Here is a 19,088-nt window from a genome sequence, read left to right as displayed (position 1 = left end):
CTTTTCTGAATACCTTTCGGGCAATCATGATCAGTACTTTTGATCCAATGGTTGATAAATACTTTGAAGAAAATGTTGGCCCACTCAGCGGACCGACACTTTTCAATGTTCCAAAGCATCAAGAGAAGCCTATTGGAAAAGAAATAGCGTCGACTTCAAATATAGGTGGATTGACCCACACTAAAAAGCAATCACATCCCACCTATGGCCAGGTGACATTTGGTACCACAGGAGAAGTGCCACCTTCAGCTTATAGAGTTTCTCCAGCATCAAACAGGTTGCAGAAGAATATGTATGGAGATGGGTATCAAGAATTTACTAATTACAATACTATCAATGCTGTACCAAATCCAGGGTATAGGAGTGTTTCAGGATTGCCTTCTGGAGTGCAAGTACAAGGAAATCAGGATTCAGATATTGATGTTTTGATGCACAGGATGGCTGATATGATGCAGAATCAGTTCGGCTTGAAGCCAAAAAATCAATCCTATTCATACAAGTCTCCTTATCCAGAGTGGTACAACAGAGTTGCGTTACCTCCAAGGGTGAAGCCTCCAACGGATTTGACCAAGTTTTCTGGTCAAGATGATACTAGTACCATAGAGCATGTCAGTCGGTACTTAATGCAGCTTGGAGAAGCTGCTTCAGATGAAGCTTGGAGGATTCGATATTTTCCTTTGTCTCTTATAGGACCAGCTTTCACGTGGTTCACGTGTTTACCAGCTCATTCCATTGGTACGTGGGCAGAGCTAGAGCAGAAGTTTCATTCATATTTCTACACGGGTACTAATGAGAAGAAGTTGGTCGACCTCATGAATCTGAGGATGAGAACAAATGAGACACCATTGGAATATCTTTGCAGGTTTAGGGAGACCAAGAATATGTGTTATTCTCTGAATTTACCAGATGATCAACTACCTGGAATAGCTATAGCAGGAATGCTACCGAATATTAGGGAGAAGTTGTTCGGCATGGAGTTTGATGATCTTGGCCAACTTGCACAGCATTTAGCAGCTATGAGTAATCAGGCCCAAGGATTCAGGAGAGATAACCGCTTTCAGAAGAACAATGCCACTAATGAGGTGTATCAAGGTTTTCTGGATGAAGCGACTGAGTATATTAATGAAGATGAGATAGCTGCAGCTGAGTTGAATTGGGCAAAGGAGCCTACTCAAGTTAGTTAATGTTGGTTGAAACAACAAAAGGGAACCTATGATTTTGATGTTACTAAGGCAGACAGGCTTTTTGCATTATTGATGAAGGAAGGACGCATCAAGCTGCCAGAAGGACATCCCATGCTACGTCCTGAAGGAGTGAAAGACAAAAAGTATTGTGGCTTCCATAACACTAATTCTCACTCTATCAATGATTGCCGAGTGTTTAGAATACGAATCCAGAAAGCTATCCAAGAGGGACATTTGAAGTTTGATGGCAAGATGAAAATTGATGATCAGCCTTTTCCACAAAATATGATTTCTTTCTCTATGAATATGGTCTCTGCCAATGATCTCAAAGGTAAAGGCAAGGTGAAGGTGTTGACTTCTGATAGAGCAAAGGAAAGTGGTGCTGTTGACCCAGATCGGCAAATCACTAGTAGAGAGCTGCAGCAACGAGTTCGGTTTCAAAATAGCCAAACCGAGAAAGGTCAAACTTTCAAACCCAGAGTTACATCACATATTTTGCTAAACAAGTGGCAGAGAGAGCAAGAGAAGGAATACTATAAGAAGCAATGGTTTATGGAAGAATGCCGGAGGTATGAAGAAGAGGTATACCGAAGGGAGCAAGAAGAATACATGACAGAATAGGAGCAGTCTCATTGGGGTTGTTCGTTCTTTAGACATTGTTGGAATGAAGGCTTGAGGTTGCCTGTAAGAAATAATTGTTCGGAGTGTAGTGCTCAGTACTCCGAATATAGGTAATCTCGAGTCAACCGCCGTCCCGTCTATGAAAGACTTGGAACGAAGGTTCCTGAAGATGATCGGCACCTAAAAATAGATGATTTTAAGAATTAGCAAAGGAAAAGATTTGCAAGTCAAGGTTGGATACATGATAGGGTGCATGATGAAGAAGCTGATTCCTATAGATACGTATGGTAAAAAGAACAGTGGTGTCCTCCAGGCCTGAAGAAAAGTCAGAAAAGAAGAGTTCAACGGCTGAGGAATAGGGAGTTGGAAAAGGAAGTTACTGAGACAAAGCAAATATGGCGTCCTAAGAAGAAGCTTGATGGATGTGGTCCTTCAGCTGATGCTTGCATGGCTTTTTTCCTCCCATCAGAGTTTATAGCTCCCGAAAGCCAAGATGTCTAAGAAGAGGTGTACTCTGATTTTGATGAAAGTGAATGTCAGGATTTGATGGCTCAGCTTGTATTAACGCAGCAGGCTGTTTTTGACAAACCAATCAAGAATCGTCACTTGAGACCACTCTATTTAAAAGGATATGTCAATGGCAAGCCTTTAACCAAGATGTTTGTTGATGGAGGGGCTGCTATCAATATCATGCCTTATACTACCTTCAGAAAGCTTAGGATGGCTAATGAAGAATTGTTGAAAACTGACATGGTGCTTAGGGACTTTGCTGGCAATCCTTCCGATACCCGAGGTGCTATCCATGTCGAGCTGACTATTAGGTCAAAAACTCTGATTACTACATTTTTTGTCATTGATGGCAAGGGGGCATATAGTCTACTTTTGGGCAGAGATTGGATCCATGCTAATTGCTGCATTCCTTCAACCATGCATCAAATTCTCATTCAATGGATTGGAGATGATGTTGAAATTGTACATGCTGATGATTCGGTAAGTGTTGCTGCCACAGAGTCTACCTACTGGGAATATGAAGGCGTTGATTGTTTCTTTGGAAAAGTGTGGAAAGAAGGTCCTGTAAATGTTTTCAGCGAGGGCCAACAGCCGATCCAAGCAGTTGGCTCTCATAGTAATTTTTAATGGGAAATCCTGTCGATGGCAACAAAGGAAAGTTGGGACGTGGTTTTATGTCGGCTGATAAGTTGGAAGAAATTGATGTTGGTGATGGTTCTAAGCCAAGGCCGATGTATATTAGTGTGAATTTAGACCCAGAATATAAATCAAAGTTGATAAATCTGTTGAAAGAGTTTAAAGATTGTTTTGCTTGGGATTACACGAAAATGCCTGGATTGGATCGTTCCATTGTTGAACATCGATTACCCATTAAACCTGGATTTCATCCTTACAAACAACCTCCATAGAAGATATACAAAGAGGAGGTATTGGCCGATGTGAAGAAGGAGGTTGAAAGATTAATAGAAGCAAACTTCATTCGGCCATGCAAGTATGCAGAGTGGATTTCAAATATAGTACTGGTATACAAGAAAAATGGAAAAATGAGAGTTTGCATAGATTTCAGAAATCTTAATAAGGCAACTCCCATGGATGGTTACCCAATGCCAGTTGCCGATTTACTAGTAGATGCAGCAGCAGGTTATGAAGTCATTAGTTTTATGGATGGTAATGCTGGCTATAATCAAATTTTTATGGCAATGGAAGATATTTCAAAAACAGCTTTCAGATGTCCTGGTCATATTGGTTTGTTTGAATGGATAGTCATGACGTTTGGGTTAAAGAATGCCGGTGCAACTTATCAAAGAGCTATGAATTATATTTTTCACGAGCTGATCGGCAAGATTGTAGAAATCTACATCGATGATGTAGTAGTCAAGTCTAGAAATCATGAAAGACATTTAGCCGATTTAAGAAAGACTCTGGAGTGTACAAGAAAGCATGGCTTGAAGATGAATCCAAACAAATATGCCTTTGGAGTTTCGGCTGGTGAGTTTTTGGGATTTTTAGTTCATAAAGGAGGAATTGAAGTTGGGAAAAAGAGCATGGAAGCAATAGACAAAGTTGTGCCGCCAACTAATCTCACAGAATTATAATTATTGTTAGGCAAAATCAACTTTGTAAGAAGATTCATATCCAATCTATCAGAGAGAGTTTTACCCTTTTCTCCTTTATTAAAGCTCAAGAAGGATCAAAAATTTGTATGGGGTAACATACAACAAGAGGCTTTTGATGAGATCAAGCAATATATGAAGGCACCACCTGTGCTGGTACCTCCACAACTTGACAAGCCTTTTAAGTTGTATGTGGCGGCCGATAGCCTAATGATAGGGTCGGCCCTTATGCAAGAATTTGAAGAAAAAGAAAGAGTCATAGCTTATCTTAGCCGAAAGCTGCTAGACCCGGAAACAAGGTATTCGGCTACAGAAAAACTTTGCTTGTATGTGTATTACTCATGTATCAAATCTCGGCACTATTTGTTGAATGTCGAATGCGTGGTAGTTTCTAGTTTTGATGTAATCAAACATATGCTATCGATGCCAATTTTGAATGGAAGAATTGGCAAATGGATTTTAGCATTGTCAGAATTTAATTTAAGGTACGAATCGGCAAATGCGGTAAAGGGTCAAATTATTGCCGATTTTATTACCCAACATCGGGATCTTTCTATTGAGGCGATAAGCATTGTGCCTTGGGCCTTGTTCTTCGATGGATCATCTTGTAACAAAGGTGGTGGTGCTGGTATTCTCTTGATTTCCCCACAAGGAAAAACTTTTGAGTATGCGGTTCCTATTGAATTTCATGTTACTAATAATCAGGCAGAGTATGAAGCGTTGCTTAGAGGGCTTCGGCTTCTTATAGAAGTGAAGGCCGCTGCTATTGAAATCTTTGGGGATTCTGAGTTGGTGATTAATCAATTGAATGGTCAGTATGAATGCAAGAACAATGTGTTAAGAAAATATTATGAGGAGTGTAGAGAACTTTTGAAGAATTTTCTGGTAGTAACCTTGCATCATATCCCTAGAGAGTGCAATGAAGAAGCAAATAAGTTAGCTCAAGCTGCTTCTGGATATCGAGAGAGTCGGGAAGTTTTTGCTATAGAAGAAGGTGTTTTAAATATTGATCAAGTAGATGGTGATTGGAGACACAAAATTGCCAATTATCTGAAAGGTCTATCTCAAAAAGTTTCCCGAAAACTCAGGTACAAAGCTCTCAAATTTGTGTTTCTTGATGATCAATTATATTACAAGTCCATCGATGGAGTATTGCTAAAATGTTTAAGTCAAGAAGAGGCCAAGAAAGTGATGTATGAGGTTCACGAAGGATTGTGTGGTGCACACCAGTCAGCTTATCGGATGAAGTGGATAATTAGGAGAACTGGTTATTTTTGGCCGACTATGTTGGAGGATTGTTTTGAATATTACAAAGGGTGTCACAATTGTCAAAAATTCGGTAATATTCAAAAAGTTCCAGCATCTGCTATGAATCCCATAATCAAACCATGGCCGTTCAGAGGATGGGGTATAGATTTAATTGGTCAGATCAATCCTTCTTCTAGTAAGGGACACAAATTTGTACTCTTGGCCACGGACTATTTCACCAAGTGGGTTGAAGCTATCCCTTTGAAGAAAGTAACATCAGAAAATATGATCAGTTTTGTTAAGGAACATATAATTCACAGATTCGAGATTCCTCAAACTATAACAACTGATCAAGGAACTCAGTTTACTTCTTCGGAATTCTGTGATTTTGCCAAAGATATGGGGATTAAGTTGTATAATTCTTCTCCTTATTATGCATAAGCTAATGGTTAGGCAAAAGCATCAAATAAAATTATGATTAAAATCATCCAGAAGAAGATTGATGAAAGACCAAGGAGATGGCACTTGGTTCTTAATGAAGCATTGTGGGCTTACCAAATGGCTTGTCATGGGTCCACTCGAACATCTCCCTATGAACTGGTTTATGGGCATCATGCTGTATTACCATGGGAATTACGGTCAGGTTCAAGGCGAGTTGTGTTACAGAAAGAATTGGTAGAAGAAGATTATAAGGATCTGATGATGGATGAATTAGAAGATTTACATTTGATTTGTCTCAAGGCGTTGGAAAATATTGAGAAAAATAAAATACACATTGCCAAGTATTATAACAAAAGGGTTAGGCTGAAGCAATTCGCAGAAGGAGATTTGGTTTGGAAAACTATATTGCCAGTTGGAACAAAGGATAGAGCGTTCGGCAAATGGTCTCCAAATTGGGAAGGTCCTTTCCGAATAGTAGAATGTGTATCTGGCAATGCATACATATTGAAGACTTTATTTGGGGAGGAGTTTACCAGAGCTATCAATGGAAGATTTCTTAAGAAATACTACCCTAGTGTTGAGGTTGGTTCATGAATGTAGATCAGAAAAGCCGATAAAGAGAAAATCGCCTTTAGCCTAAAAATCAGATATAAGACTGAGAATAGCCGATATTGTTCATATCGCCTTTAGCACAAAATAGCCAATGCAGTTTGCATCGCCTCTAGCACAAGAATGTTTATTCAAGACTGGGTTGTTTTCAGCATTTTTCTGACAGTCGCAGGCAGAATTTTACCGAAAAAAAAATCAAAGAAATAAGTATTCTTCCAAAAGACGAGATTATTCATAAAAGTCCATCCTAATACAAACTACTTCTCAAATAACTTGTTGAGGACGGACTAGGGGTTTGTGATTTCGGCAAGGGCAGCGGCATGATCATCGTAGGCCTCCAGACGCTCATCGATGTCGTCGATCTCGTCCGGGCGTCCTCCAATGAAGCCAACTGGCTAGAAGGAGTAGTCCTCGTTGGTTTGGGAGGTCATTGCCGCCAGCCCGAGAGAAGCGCCAAGGTGCACACCTTGGATGACGGCCTGATCAATACGGCCGTCCACAGCATCAAGGCGTGCCTCGGATGTCTCCCCCTGGGCATTCACCTTGTCAGCAATCTTGTTCGCCGCCGCCTTCAGACGGTCATTCTCCGCAGAAAGAGCTGGGTAGAAAAGAAAAAAAAATGGGTCGGCAAGCAAGGGAAGCCAGAATGATAGAACCAAATGAAGATATCAAACCGGTGATGGCGTCGTAGAGTTGCTTCCGCTGGTCCTCCCATTCGGCTTGATCGATGCCAAATTTCTTAGAGACGTCGCCTAGCTCCTCCTGGGCTTCGTCCCTCTCCTGGCAAAACTTGAGCGCCTCCTCGTGAGAGTACGGATGGTGTGCATCTGCTGGTTCCGTCGGGCCCCAAGGATTGGAATGATAGGAGCTTAAAGAGCTGGAGGAGCCGGATGATGGAGTTCCTGGTTGAGCTGCTGTTGCTAGGGGAAGGAGATGATATTGGCTAGAGCTGATGACCCTTATCCTGATGAATGAGGAAGAAAAATCGAAACTAAGAGATGAACAAGAAAATTGCAAGGGGGCAAAAAGCCAAATCGTACCCACGACGCCGGCAGCGCGATGCTCTGCTTCCTTCAGCCTCCCCGTCGGCAGGACGCTTGCCACGGTCGCCACTGTTCGCCATTTGCTTTGGTGGAGGTTAGGGTTTTTCTTCTGGAAATCTGGAATGAATCGGACGAAGGAAGTGGAGGAGATGGATGTGAGAACGCTAAAGCGAAGATAGCGATGAAGGCTAACGGAAGGGTCTATTTATAAGCCGGAGCGAAGAGTCATGGCGAATTCTACGGAATCATGGGGCGAGAATGCCGAGCGGTGGAGTAGAGTTTTTCCCTTTCAGCTGGACCGCTACTGGGCTGGGCCAGGCATGGGTTAAATCGGACATCGCTCGACTGTCTCCCTGATTTGTTGGAGCCAGCATTGTTCGGCTATACCCTCACAACATTTAAATTAGGATTCGTTCGGCTATTGGAAGAATGGAGACAATCGGCTACATTCTAATCGAGTAATTTAAGGGAAAATGGCCGATTGCTTTTGTCGAATGAATAGAAATAAGTAAACATAAAGTTGGTTGATCAAGGGAAAGAGGATATCACACTTAAGTTTATTACAAACCCAATGTCTACTTGTTTAGAAGATGATTGATTGCCTCTATGGCTTCAGTCCTGATTCGGCTAACATTATCTAGCACTTTTTGATCTTCATCTTCAGAACTCTGGATGCTGGATAGCTTGGTTTTGATTTGCTGGTCTTCTTTGATGGTCGAAGTTATCTTTAGTGAAGCTGCTTCTATGTCCTTCGGCAAATTAGCTATATGGGCCCTGTGAGACTGAATTTTGGCATTCAGTTCGGCTAGTTGAGCTTCTAGTATGTTTTTTTCATCCTCCATGGCTTTCAGTTCAGGCTCCAAGGTTGTCAAGGAATTTCTTGTAGTCTGGATATGAGAGTGAAGATCTTTAATCTCCAGTTTTTTCAAAGATCTATCCTTCTGCAGAGTAGCCCTCGAAGATATGTTCTTGGTTGCCCTTCTCACCATAGCAAAGTGGTCATCAAGATGGGCTGCAGATTCTAGGGGGCCTTGAGAGCAGAGGGGATATCTTGATCAATGAGTTCAAGGAGGTCTTTTATCTGGTCTGCATCCTGAACCAGACTAATGGTATCCTTGTTCAGCAGAATGATCACCTCTTCTAGCCGAGCCTGATTTTCCAGCGATAAGGTTTGATGAGAAGTGATCTCTTCACCTTTCTCAATGATGTAGTCCTCAATAGAGAAGGAGTAACTGGTGGTCGGTTTAGTGATGTTCTTCTAATGAAAAGAGAAGAAAGGAGGTGTTAGCTGATTGGGTAATTTTGCTAAAATATAGTGTAAGACAAGGCATCACCTGCTGAGCTGATTGATCATCAGGATATGTTATACCCCGGCTTGCTGGAGAACTTGGGTGAAGGTTCGGAAGGGACGGGTTTGGAGCTTGATCAGGAGAAGTCTCCCTTGCCAGTTCATCTAAGATTTCATCTATTCTCAATAAAGTAAATGATAATGAGCATAAGAGATAGATGTTATTAAAAAGAAAAAAAGAGAAAGGAGAAAAAGAGAATTGGTTGAACAATGTTACCTATAGTCTCATCAGATTTATGAGCCTTTGAACCTTCAGTTTCATGAGTCTCTGAAGTTTCGCTATCATGGATTTCTTTATCTTTAGTAGAAACTTCAAGGGTTGGTTCTACAGGTGCTGAGGTATTGCCTAGTGTGAGAATTTCGACTTGTGGCTGTAATGGAAGTAATGAATGTAGAGGTGGTCAGGTTTACTACTAAGTGAGGTTGGTAATCTGATAGAGAATAAAAGGTTAATACCTTAAGAGATAATTTGGCTTTCTTGGTCCTTGGTTTCTTGGGTAAAAGAAAACTTTCAGGTGTTTTCCTTTTGCTTTTTCCTCATGGAGATGCAGCAGCTGAAGTAGCAGGAGTTCTCATGAATGCCTTTAAAGGTGCTGAATCCAAAGTTGCAGGGGTTTTCATGAATTCCTTTAAGTTTGGAGCATCAAACCCTAGAGCAGGCTTGGGACCAGCCGAATAGTACTGGATTGCTTTGGCTGGAGAGTAAACTCGAGATCCTATGCATAACCAGATGTTAAAATAAGAAGTGGATTCAAGAGCAAGAAATGATGAGCATAATGAAATTACCTCACTATCAGAAGCAAAATCAGGTTGCAAGTTTTTGCATAAAGAATGTACTGATATATTGAAGATATGAGCATGCCATTCTTGCCACCAAGAGACAAAGAAGGGATGAGCAACATCTATTAGCCCAAATAGAGATGGTTCGTATGTTGGCAACTCCTATCCTAATTCAAAGATTTTCTTGGCTTTCATTCTTTCTGTTATTACTTCCCTTGACTTTATAATTGTTGAGAAGAGGAATCTTGGAGGCAGTTGGCCACATCCTAATTGTCTGGCCACCATATTTGGGTAATAGAATTCATAGGTGGATTGCACTAACCTCCCATGATGAAATTCGGCTGGCAGAGTGCAAGGTTTGATAAAGGAGTTGAAAATCTCCATGGATTCTTAACCTGAACAACCAATTTCATAGCTGAACTTGCAGGGCAAAGTCAAATTTTCATTTTCTCTGTAAGGAAACCAGAGCACATTGCCGAATCCTTTGAAAAACAGCTTGAAGAAATGACCGACGTCTATGTCAATGCTTATAGATGATGTTGCTTCTCCATAAGTCTGACAAGCCTTAACCTTTGCTGTACTGCCTTCAGCATAGTTAACTGAAGGAAAACTTAGATTGAAGAGGCTCACAGAGGTTATCTGATGCATATATAGCTGGAGCCACATTTGAATTAGCCACCAGGGACCATTCACACAAGAGATTTCTCCACCTTGGCGCATCTGAAGAGTAATCTGATGTATCATATGATAAACAGACCCTAAAAGATATTTGCCTAGTGGGATCTGAATGCCTGCAGCTAAGTCTTCAGCCATCACCATGTGATTCAGGGTTGGTTCATTGGATTTTCCACAGAAGATGAATCTGCATAGCCACATATTCATGAAGGCTTTCAACTCTTTGTTAGAGACAGTGCCAGATGCATTCATGTAGTTCTAGATGTGTTTGATCCATCCACATCCAGAGCTGATGGCTCTTTGATTACTTTTGCTCTTGTACTTATAGGGGTATACTAGCAGTGACACGTTCAAGCCAGTCATCATGAACACGTCGGCTAGAGTGATGGTCATCATGCCATGACCAAAGATGAAGGCATTGATAGTGTCAGACCAAAAATGGGAAGCTGCTATCAAAAGGGAATCATTTCTGGGTGTTTCTGCTAAGGATAATTCCAGACAATGACTGATGTCTTGACTTTCCCAGTGGCTGCTGCTTTTCTCCAACATTCTCCTGTACCAATTCCGCCATCCTGCGATTGGGGGAAATGGCCAATTCTTGAATGTGTTTGGTCATCGGTTTGGCGAGGTGATCCCAGATTTAAAAGGGATTCTTTGGGTTTCCTTCTCGATAATTTCGGAAGGGTCAGGATTTTCCATTGGACCGAGGAAATAGGAGTCAGGATTGGCAGCATAGGGGATCAAAATCTGGTTCTTGTATTCCTTTAGAAGGTGATTGAAATCAAAGAGGAATAAGCCAAAAGAGGAACGGGAGGATCAAATGAAAATTGCCGAATATAAGTAAAGTTTACCTCTGGGATTTCATCCTGGGTCGCCATTGAAGATTCGAAGTAGGTCCGAGGTTGTGCTGAAAACTTGAATTTTTGGGCAGCGGCTGCGGTGATGAACGGTGCTGACCTAGGAGGAAGAAGGAGCTTGTGGTCAATTTCAGAATAAAACAACTTTTATCCCAAAATTGAGGGGGCATGTGTTAACACTGGATTTTGGTCGATTCTGGAGGATGACAGGTGGACCCGCATGCGGGAAGAAGGGTGTTCGGCAAACAAAACAAGCGGTCGGCTAAATACTTGTGCGGTCGGTTACTCCAGAAGGCGGTGACTCCGTTCGGGAAAGCAGAAGATGGTAGGCGAGGCCGATCGAAAAGATGAAAGTTGTAATAATAAAGGACTCTGAGAGTTTAGAGTAAGGAATCGTAAGTTTCCAAGTTTGTTTAAAAGTTCCTTTGTAAATCATAGTCTTCTAGGACTCGTGTTTTGTCTAGGGTATAAATATTGACCCTCGACCATTGTAATAGGGGTTCACAACCAAATCAATACAACCGGCCCCGTGCCAACTTTCGAGTCCTTTTGTCGTGTCGTCGAGTTCTTCGAGAGGAGTCATCGATCCGTCGACCTCCGTAAGTTCCGACAACCTTGTTATCATGTTTAGTATCATGCGGTGGATTTAGACGTGATGCAAATAGTTTTGTTTGTTTTCAATGGTCGTGCGGCGGATCTTTGCTTGACAACCAAGAAGTCTTTGCTTATGCTTTGTTTATGAGTAGATACCGTGCGGCAGGTGTTTGCTTAATATGCTTAGTGAAAGCAAGATAGTTATCGGCTCTATTAGATATGGCAAATCTAAATAGATTCATTAAGTTATCTAGTGTTGCATGTTTTTAAATATTTTATATATTTGTAACACACTTCTGCCCAATCTAGATTGATATTGTTCGGCTCTCTCTCTCTTATGGTTTTATTCGTGTTTCAACAACAATTGCTTTTCATATTACCTTTGCAAATAGATAACATGCCCATAATGGCTGAATGATTTTAATCTAGATTGTCACATGTCGCGGGTTCATGTATGTTAATTACGTTTAAGCTTTAACGAAACCAGATGTCGTGCGGCAGATGCAGGTTTTAGATTAGTTTAATCATGTTTATTTGCATGTTCCTTCTTCATGGAACCCAACTCGGCTAGATTGCTGAGCTTGGTCGTGCATTAACTCATAATTAATTTCACTTGTTCAAACATGTCTTCCCATGCACATGCATTCGGCAATCAGGTCTTTACGTGTATTCATCTTACGATTAGCTGAATGGTTTATAAACTTGTTGGCAGACAGCTCTCTATAGCTGTATGTCGTTGTAAGTGGCTTCAGGGCCATACATGTGGAACTGTCCGGTCTTACCCGACATGTTCCGTTTTGGTATTTAATTATTTTATCCCTTGTTAGTTTTCAGGTCAAACTGACTGGCACGCTTCCGGATCACGAAGCACCCGGGAACCCGATTGAAGCCACGCTTTCCGGCTTGCTGTGTGTGAGGCACAGTGTGTCACATTTTGTGTCAACAGTAGTCAGCCTAAAAAATGTTAAGATTATGCTTAAAGCACCATATGAGGTTTTAACAGATTAAACCCAAAATAAGATATTTAAAGATACACTATCTTTAGAAAAGATGGAAAAATTTGAGAGAGCATGGTATATAGAGGTATGTAGAGACCTAAGACTTGAAGAGAAGAGGAGCTGTGTGCCCACTCCAGTGACTCAAAAGCAACAAGTTTCTCAATACCTGTTGATGTTGTATGACTTATACAACACATGTTGTTTGCTCTTCGAAGAAGATAAATAATATAAACAAGGATCTTGTTATACAGGAGCTTGTAGAATCAATTGCCTCTTGGCAATGAAGAGCAACAACAGCCCTATATGAAAGTGCTAGTAGTTGAGGCCCCAGAAGGTCTCGAAGAATTAGTAAACTAGTTTTCTAATGACTATGAAGTCTATGTTAGTGAAGAAATTCAAATGGAGGATGATCCCACCTCATTTGAAGAAGCCATGAGAAACGTTTACTCGTTTAAATGGCAAGAAGCTATGGAAGTTGAAATGAATTCGATGAATACCAACGATGTTTGGAACTTAGATGAAATTCCTAATGGAGCCAAAACAGTAAACGGTAAATGGGTCTACAAGATAAAATATGACTCCAAAGGGAATGTAGAAAGATATAAAGCATGACTTATAGCAAAAGGCTTTACGCAAAGAGGATAAATAGATTACGATGAGAGTTTTCTCTCCAGACTCATGCAAAAATTCTTTAGAATCAAAATGGTGTTATTGGCACATTATGATTTAGAGTTACATCAGATGGATGTAAAGACAGCATTCATCAATAGGGATTTATATGAAAACGTTAACATGGCACAACCCAAAGGTTTTGTCAGTGGACGAAAAAAATGTATGGGATGCCGCCCGTAGAAATTCATTTATGGGTTAAAAGTAAGTCTTTAGACAGTAATATTTGAAGTTGATGAAACGATAAGAAAGTTTGAGGTTTAAAGAAAATGAGAAGGACAATAGCGTTTATGCGAAGTTCAAGAATAGAAAATTTATTTTTCACATCCTGTGAATAGATGACATTCTACTCACTAGTAGTGATATTGATCTGTCATTGGAGAAGAAGTTTTGTTCTTAAGTTTCAATGTGAATGATCTTGGTGAAGCATCATTGGTTGTAGAAATTAAAATTCACCGAGATAGAAAAATAGGGTATTAGAACTATCGTAAAGGCATACTTGGAAAAGATTCTAAAGAAATAAAGTATGCATGTGAGTAAACCTACGCCTGCTCCTATAGTCAAGGGTAATAGATTTGAGAACTTTAAGTGTTTTAGGAACCGATATGAGATCGATCAAATAAACATGGTTCCATATGCTTCAGCTGTTGGAAGCTTAATGAGTGTACAAGTACAAGTAAGAACTTATTCCTGACGTAGTTTACGTATTCGGGATATTTTGGTAGAAGTCTAGTCTAGATATAGATCACTGGAATAGAGTTGAGAATGTCTTGTAATTTTACAAAGTATCATAGGCCCCATGCTGAGTAAGAAAGATTAAGTACTCTCAAATAGTTGAGGGTACAAATGTTAAGTCTTGACGAGATGTGTAGTGAAATTCATAGTAGTTGCTAACACTCGTAGTTGGAGTATTATTGTGGAAAAACTTCAAAGAAACAGTTGTGGTGTCATCAGTGATGCATACCATAGTATAGCTTGATATGAGGCTTAAGAAAAAGGCAAAAGAAGGTTAAGGGAACTAGTACCCGGATTTAGCAATGGTAGACAACAAGCAATAACCATTTAAAGTAAGTTAACTTCTAAGACAATAGGTCAAGTGTGCTGCCAAACTCATTGACACTAAATTATATGTTGTAAAGTAGAAAATCCAGAATCATTTGAAAGCATTGAGCACATAAGTATCGAGTAAGTACTTGCTGAATCCGCTTACCAAAGGCTTACCACCCAGTGCGTTCAGAGAACACACAGTCGACATGGGTTTACGGGAAAGCCTATGATTTCTAGATACTAAGGGTCCTAGTTGAGTATCTGTTTCAAAACAGATAGGTGCATTGTAGCTGTTAAATCTAATGGCAACTGATTCTGACGATGAGACACGCTCTATGCACTGATCTGTGATGGAATGAGAAAAAAGGAAGTTAAGTTTAAGTTATAAGGTGAGATCAAGGGGGAGAAATGTTAGGTTGATCTCCACCAATTGGCCCAACGGTCAATTGGGCCCTTGATCCGTGCCCTGATCGGGGGCGCTCAGCCTTTCTACTGGCTGATGGGCCCCTGTCGCATAGCGCAATAAATAGGATGTGGGGGCTGGGGCTCGAGATACGAGGTTCACCGCAGCCGCCAGCGCCCCACCATGTCCTAGCCCTAATCCGATCTAGAAGAGCGCGCTGTAAGCGATGGGAAGCGCCATCGCCTTCGCCGCCGCCACTAGACCCGCGCCTCCACGTCGCTGCTACCTCGTCGGCCACGCCATGGCCACGACTGCCCTTTTGGTGAGGTATATCAACAAGTCATCCCATCTAAGCTAAGTATTACCCACTGATCTATGTCTATAAGTATTTTCAGTTCTATCAAAAGGTGCCTCCGAATGCACAAAGTTAAGGATTTTCCCCTGACTTTCATTCTACTCATCATCACTGGGTTCTCAAATTGCAGCTGCCAGCATGCAGTGTGCAGTGCCCGCACTTCCTCCTGTGGCGGTGGGGAGCTTGCAGTAGCTGTAGCAGTGTTATGATGTTGGTGGGGATGATGACGACGAGCTCGGCGACGGTGCTACCATCGTTGTCGGCGAGGAGGCAGTAGGAAACAGTGTACCATGCCGTAAAAAGGCGGCCGCGAATTCGATTTATGCAGCATATTCGCTTGTTGGTTTCAGCCAGGGCTTATCAGCCAGCCAATCGTGTTTTTCCTCTCATAATAAATCAGCACCAGTCGGACTTATCAGCCCAGAAACCAACCAGCAAACATGCTGATAGTGTCCTCTAACCAGGGAATCGTGGAAGCCCCCTCGCCGAAGTTGACACCCATAGGATTGGAAGTAGAACGGCGGTGCAGCCGTGCAGGGAGAAAATTACTGGCATTGTGGAATAAATAAAATTACAAAAAAAAACCTCAAGATCAGTTCCCCTCACCCATGCAAAAAGAAAAAAAGGAAAAAAACATGGCTAGGACAAGATTAATTTAGTACGAACATAAAAAAAATTTAAACTACTATTAATTTTTGAATGAAAGGATAAACGTACATGTATATTATATGAAAATATACAAAATCTTACTATGGTTTTAAGAATATATCTTAAAAATGGTGGTTATAAATACACATGGAAAAGTGTATTGGACCAAGAGTATATATTCAACAACGGAGCCAGCGGTGGGGCTGAGGGCTCTAGCCCCCCTACCGATTATGGGTACGTGGAGCTCTCCTAAGCCTTCTTTTAAAATTTTAAATATATATATATATATATATATATATATATATATATATATATATATATATATATATATATATATATATATAGAACTACTATCCTGTAGCTGGCTACAGAATAACTTATTCTGTAGCCACTTTGAGTTATGATAATTACTATGTTAATTTACGAGATTATAGTAACTCCTTACTAAGTGGTTTAATATAACGTTATGGTAAATATCCCCATGTGTTATAGTAACCCAACTATCGTAAATATGTATTGACATTATGGTAAATTAGTATATAAAATTATAGTAAATGGAGGTGGCTACAGAATAACTTATTTTGTAGCCGGCTACTGAATAGCCTCTCCCTATATATATATATTAGGTAGGAGGGGTTAAGGTTAAAAAAAGATAAAAAAGTCTCTATTCTTTTGTTCACCCCCTTCAAATTTTTTTTTGAGGCTTCCTCTATACAGTTCAATGTCAAACCAATACGCAGGCATGCAAACATAGCTGTCTGAGAACCTTACCGTACTGTTACGAAGGATTTTGCTAAATTTTCACCCTACTACCTGGCTACCTGCATCACACAACGAACCAAATGCGATCCTCTCCTTCGGTGCCTGCAGTCGAATGTACACACGCGGTGGAGGTGAGACGCGTTCGGTTGACGCGACCCCGCAGCGCTCGGCTCCCTCCTGTGGGCTCCGTCTCCGACTCCGTATAAAATAGGCGAGGACGCGCTCCACCGCCAGAAAGCATCATCACCCCAGAGCCTCTCCTTCCCGGTCTCCGCCCGTTGCCTTCTCCGTCCCCGGCGAACCCACCACCGCGAATCGGATCCGCCGACAAGGTGAGAGCCAGACCCCCCCCCCCCACCCCCCGGTGGAGGATCGCTCCGCCGCGCCCTGGGATCTAGTCTAGGCAGAAAGCTCTCGTCGGCGGTTTGCGCGCGCGCGCGTGCGTGCTGGGCTGCGTGTGGATCGATACCCTCGCCTGCGGATCTCGTACCGCGGTCTTAGGTTCCCCGCGCCGCGGTGGAAGCTCGATCCCGAGGTGGATCTGGGTGCTGTGCGCGTAGATCTAGCGGCGTGTGGCTGCGGGAGGGACGGGCGTGTGATGGATCAGCGTTCTGATGGCCTGGGTTTGGTGTTTGTTTGTTGCAGGCGAGAGGGGAGAGATGGGGCTCACGTTCACCAAGCTGTTCAGCCGGCTGTTCGCTAAGAAGGAGATGCGGATCCTCATGGTGGGGCTCGACGCCGCCGGAAAGACCACCATCCTCTACAAGCTCAAGCTCGGCGAGATCGTCACCACCATCCCCACCATCGGTGAGCGCACCAGCCTTCATAAGCATCACGTTGTGAATATATATACTTGGATTAAGCTATTGGATAATTCCACGGCCACCTAGTTTAATAATTGAAAATTCTGTCTACATGACTACGTGAATATCCACCATTTTGATCATTTTTTTTTCTAATTAAAAATAAAAATACCTGGGAGCAACAAGAATGATGAGCTAGCGTAATGCGTTTCTGTTAATACTTCATAGGACGTTCATCCTCTTCCACTGAATTTAAAGCCTCTTTAGCAAGCATATGGAGCAGCAAATTTAATCAAATAGTCAAATACAATGAAGGGAAGAATGATAGTGAGGTAGTGACTGTTAAAAGAATACTTGCTTCACACGGCATATGGGATTTTTTGCCAAAGCAGCTTGAACACCACATTCCATTTTGAAATTGTTCACTTAAAATCAAACTGTTTTGTTTACAAGGTAGGTTTGCACAAACATGCCTCTGCCTTTACCTGCGAGTTGCGACATTGTGTGTTCTCAGCGTTGACTTGCCTTCAAATACAGGATTCAATGTTGAAACTGTGGAGTACAAGAACATCAGCTTCACTGTCTGGGATGTCGGGGGTCAGGACAAGGTAAGATCGACGATCGAATTTTGTGTCTAAACATTTTAATAATATGGCATTGGTTCTACATCCTGCTTCTCACTTCTCCAATAGATGATTTTATATTGCTTAGTGCCTCTCTTGTACACTTCGAAAAATATTATTCTACGTCCTGCTGTTCAATTTCTGAATTTACTTGTCTTTAGTTCAAACTGTGCCGTGATTTTTTCTCCCCCCATTGCCTGAAAACAGATCAGGCCGCTGTGGAGGCATTACTTCCAGAACACACAGGGTCTCATCTTCGTTGTGGACAGCAATGATAGGGACCGTGTTGTTGAAGCAAGGGATGAGCTTCACCGAATGCTGAATGAGGTAAATTCTTGTGCCCATGAGAATCCTTTCCCTGGTATGTAATTATGTAATTTTGTGCGCTGTGCTCACAGCTATGGATGTTAACGGTTGCAGGATGAGTTACGTGATGCTGTCTTGCTTGTGTTTGCTAACAAGCAAGATCTTCCAAATGCTATGAATGCCGCTGAGATTACTGATAAGCTTGGACTGCATTCACTTCGCCAGCGTCATTGGTAACATACACTATCAACAGATTTTTTCTTTCCTCGTATGCTATTACATTGCTTTAGTAGTGTCATATTTCTGCTTGGTAATATAATGTAGTACTTAGCGAGCAGTCAGCCGGAGGCTTAAGAGTCATTAAATCTTGGTGACAGGTACATTCAAAGCACTTGTGCTACAACTGGTGAGGGATTGTATGAAGGCCTAGACTGGCTGTCCAGCAACATTGCAAGCAAGGTATGCTCACCAATGCCATGATTTCACCTTCTTGCTAGACACTTTTTAAAAAGATGATGACTGCAAATATTTCCACTACTTGATTGTGACCTCAATTTCACAGAAATTGTTGGTTTCATTACTCACCTTAACTGTTTGACGACCCTTGCAGTCCTAAATTTTCAAGCGAGGTTTGGATCATCTAGGAGCTTTTGGATGATGATGGTGCTGGATATTTAGGGTTGAGTTGATATTTTCGTATGTAAGATGTATGCCCTGAGCTCAACAGTTATTGAGCTCTGCTTAAGATTTCACAGTTAAATTGTTTTATGTAATTTGGGCCTTGAGATGTTTCTGAACCAAACAGCTAAAAAGAGTTCAGTTGAGTTATTGGTTGCCATTACATTCCGAGATTCTTTCTTGGTCCTTATGTTCAACAGAATCACATCAGAATGATAGCGTTTTCGCCAATGGCATGGATTCTGCACTTCTGCTGGTGTATTGAAATGCATG

The 19,088-nt window shown here is 41.6% G+C and overlaps 1 protein-coding gene across 2 annotated transcripts; it reads left to right on the top strand.

The window, feature by feature from the left end:
* Positions 1–16,579: 16,579 nt before the first annotated feature.
* On the top strand, positions 16,580–18,965 carry LOC136487571 (ADP-ribosylation factor). Of its 2 annotated transcripts, none has more exons than XM_066484772.1 (7): positions 16,580–16,737; positions 17,051–17,212; positions 17,746–17,816; positions 18,039–18,158; positions 18,252–18,370; positions 18,515–18,596; positions 18,748–18,965. In XM_066484772.1, exons 2-7 carry the CDS (start codon positions 17,065–17,067, stop codon positions 18,751–18,753), a joined length of 546 nt encoding a protein of 181 aa, XP_066340869.1. In that variant the 5' UTR covers positions 16,580–16,737; positions 17,051–17,064; the 3' UTR covers positions 18,754–18,965. The 2 variants fall into 2 exon arrangements, with proteins under 2 accessions (XP_066340869.1, XP_066340821.1); XM_066484724.1 differs by having other exon boundaries at positions 17,662–17,816.
* The last annotated feature ends 123 nt before the right edge of the window (positions 18,966–19,088 follow it).

This window comes from Miscanthus floridulus, chromosome 1 (assembly GCF_019320115.1).
Source record: "Miscanthus floridulus cultivar M001 chromosome 1, ASM1932011v1, whole genome shotgun sequence".
NCBI classification, from domain to species: Eukaryota; Viridiplantae; Streptophyta; class Magnoliopsida; order Poales; family Poaceae; genus Miscanthus; species Miscanthus floridulus.
This window is presented reverse-complemented; position numbering and strand designations above follow the sequence as displayed.

Excerpts from the sequence above, each read along its gene's own strand:
- LOC136487571 (XM_066484724.1), top strand. The coding sequence starts at position 17,065 with ATGGGGCTCACGTTCACCAAGCTGTTCAGCCGGCTGTTCGCTAAGAAG. Across the intron at positions 17,213-17,661 it reads CACCACCATCCCCACCATCG|GTAGGTTTGCACAAACATGC; the intron begins GTGAGCGCACCA and ends TTTGTTTACAAG. Across the intron at positions 18,159-18,251 it reads TTCACCGAATGCTGAATGAG|GATGAGTTACGTGATGCTGT; the intron begins GTAAATTCTTGT and ends TAACGGTTGCAG.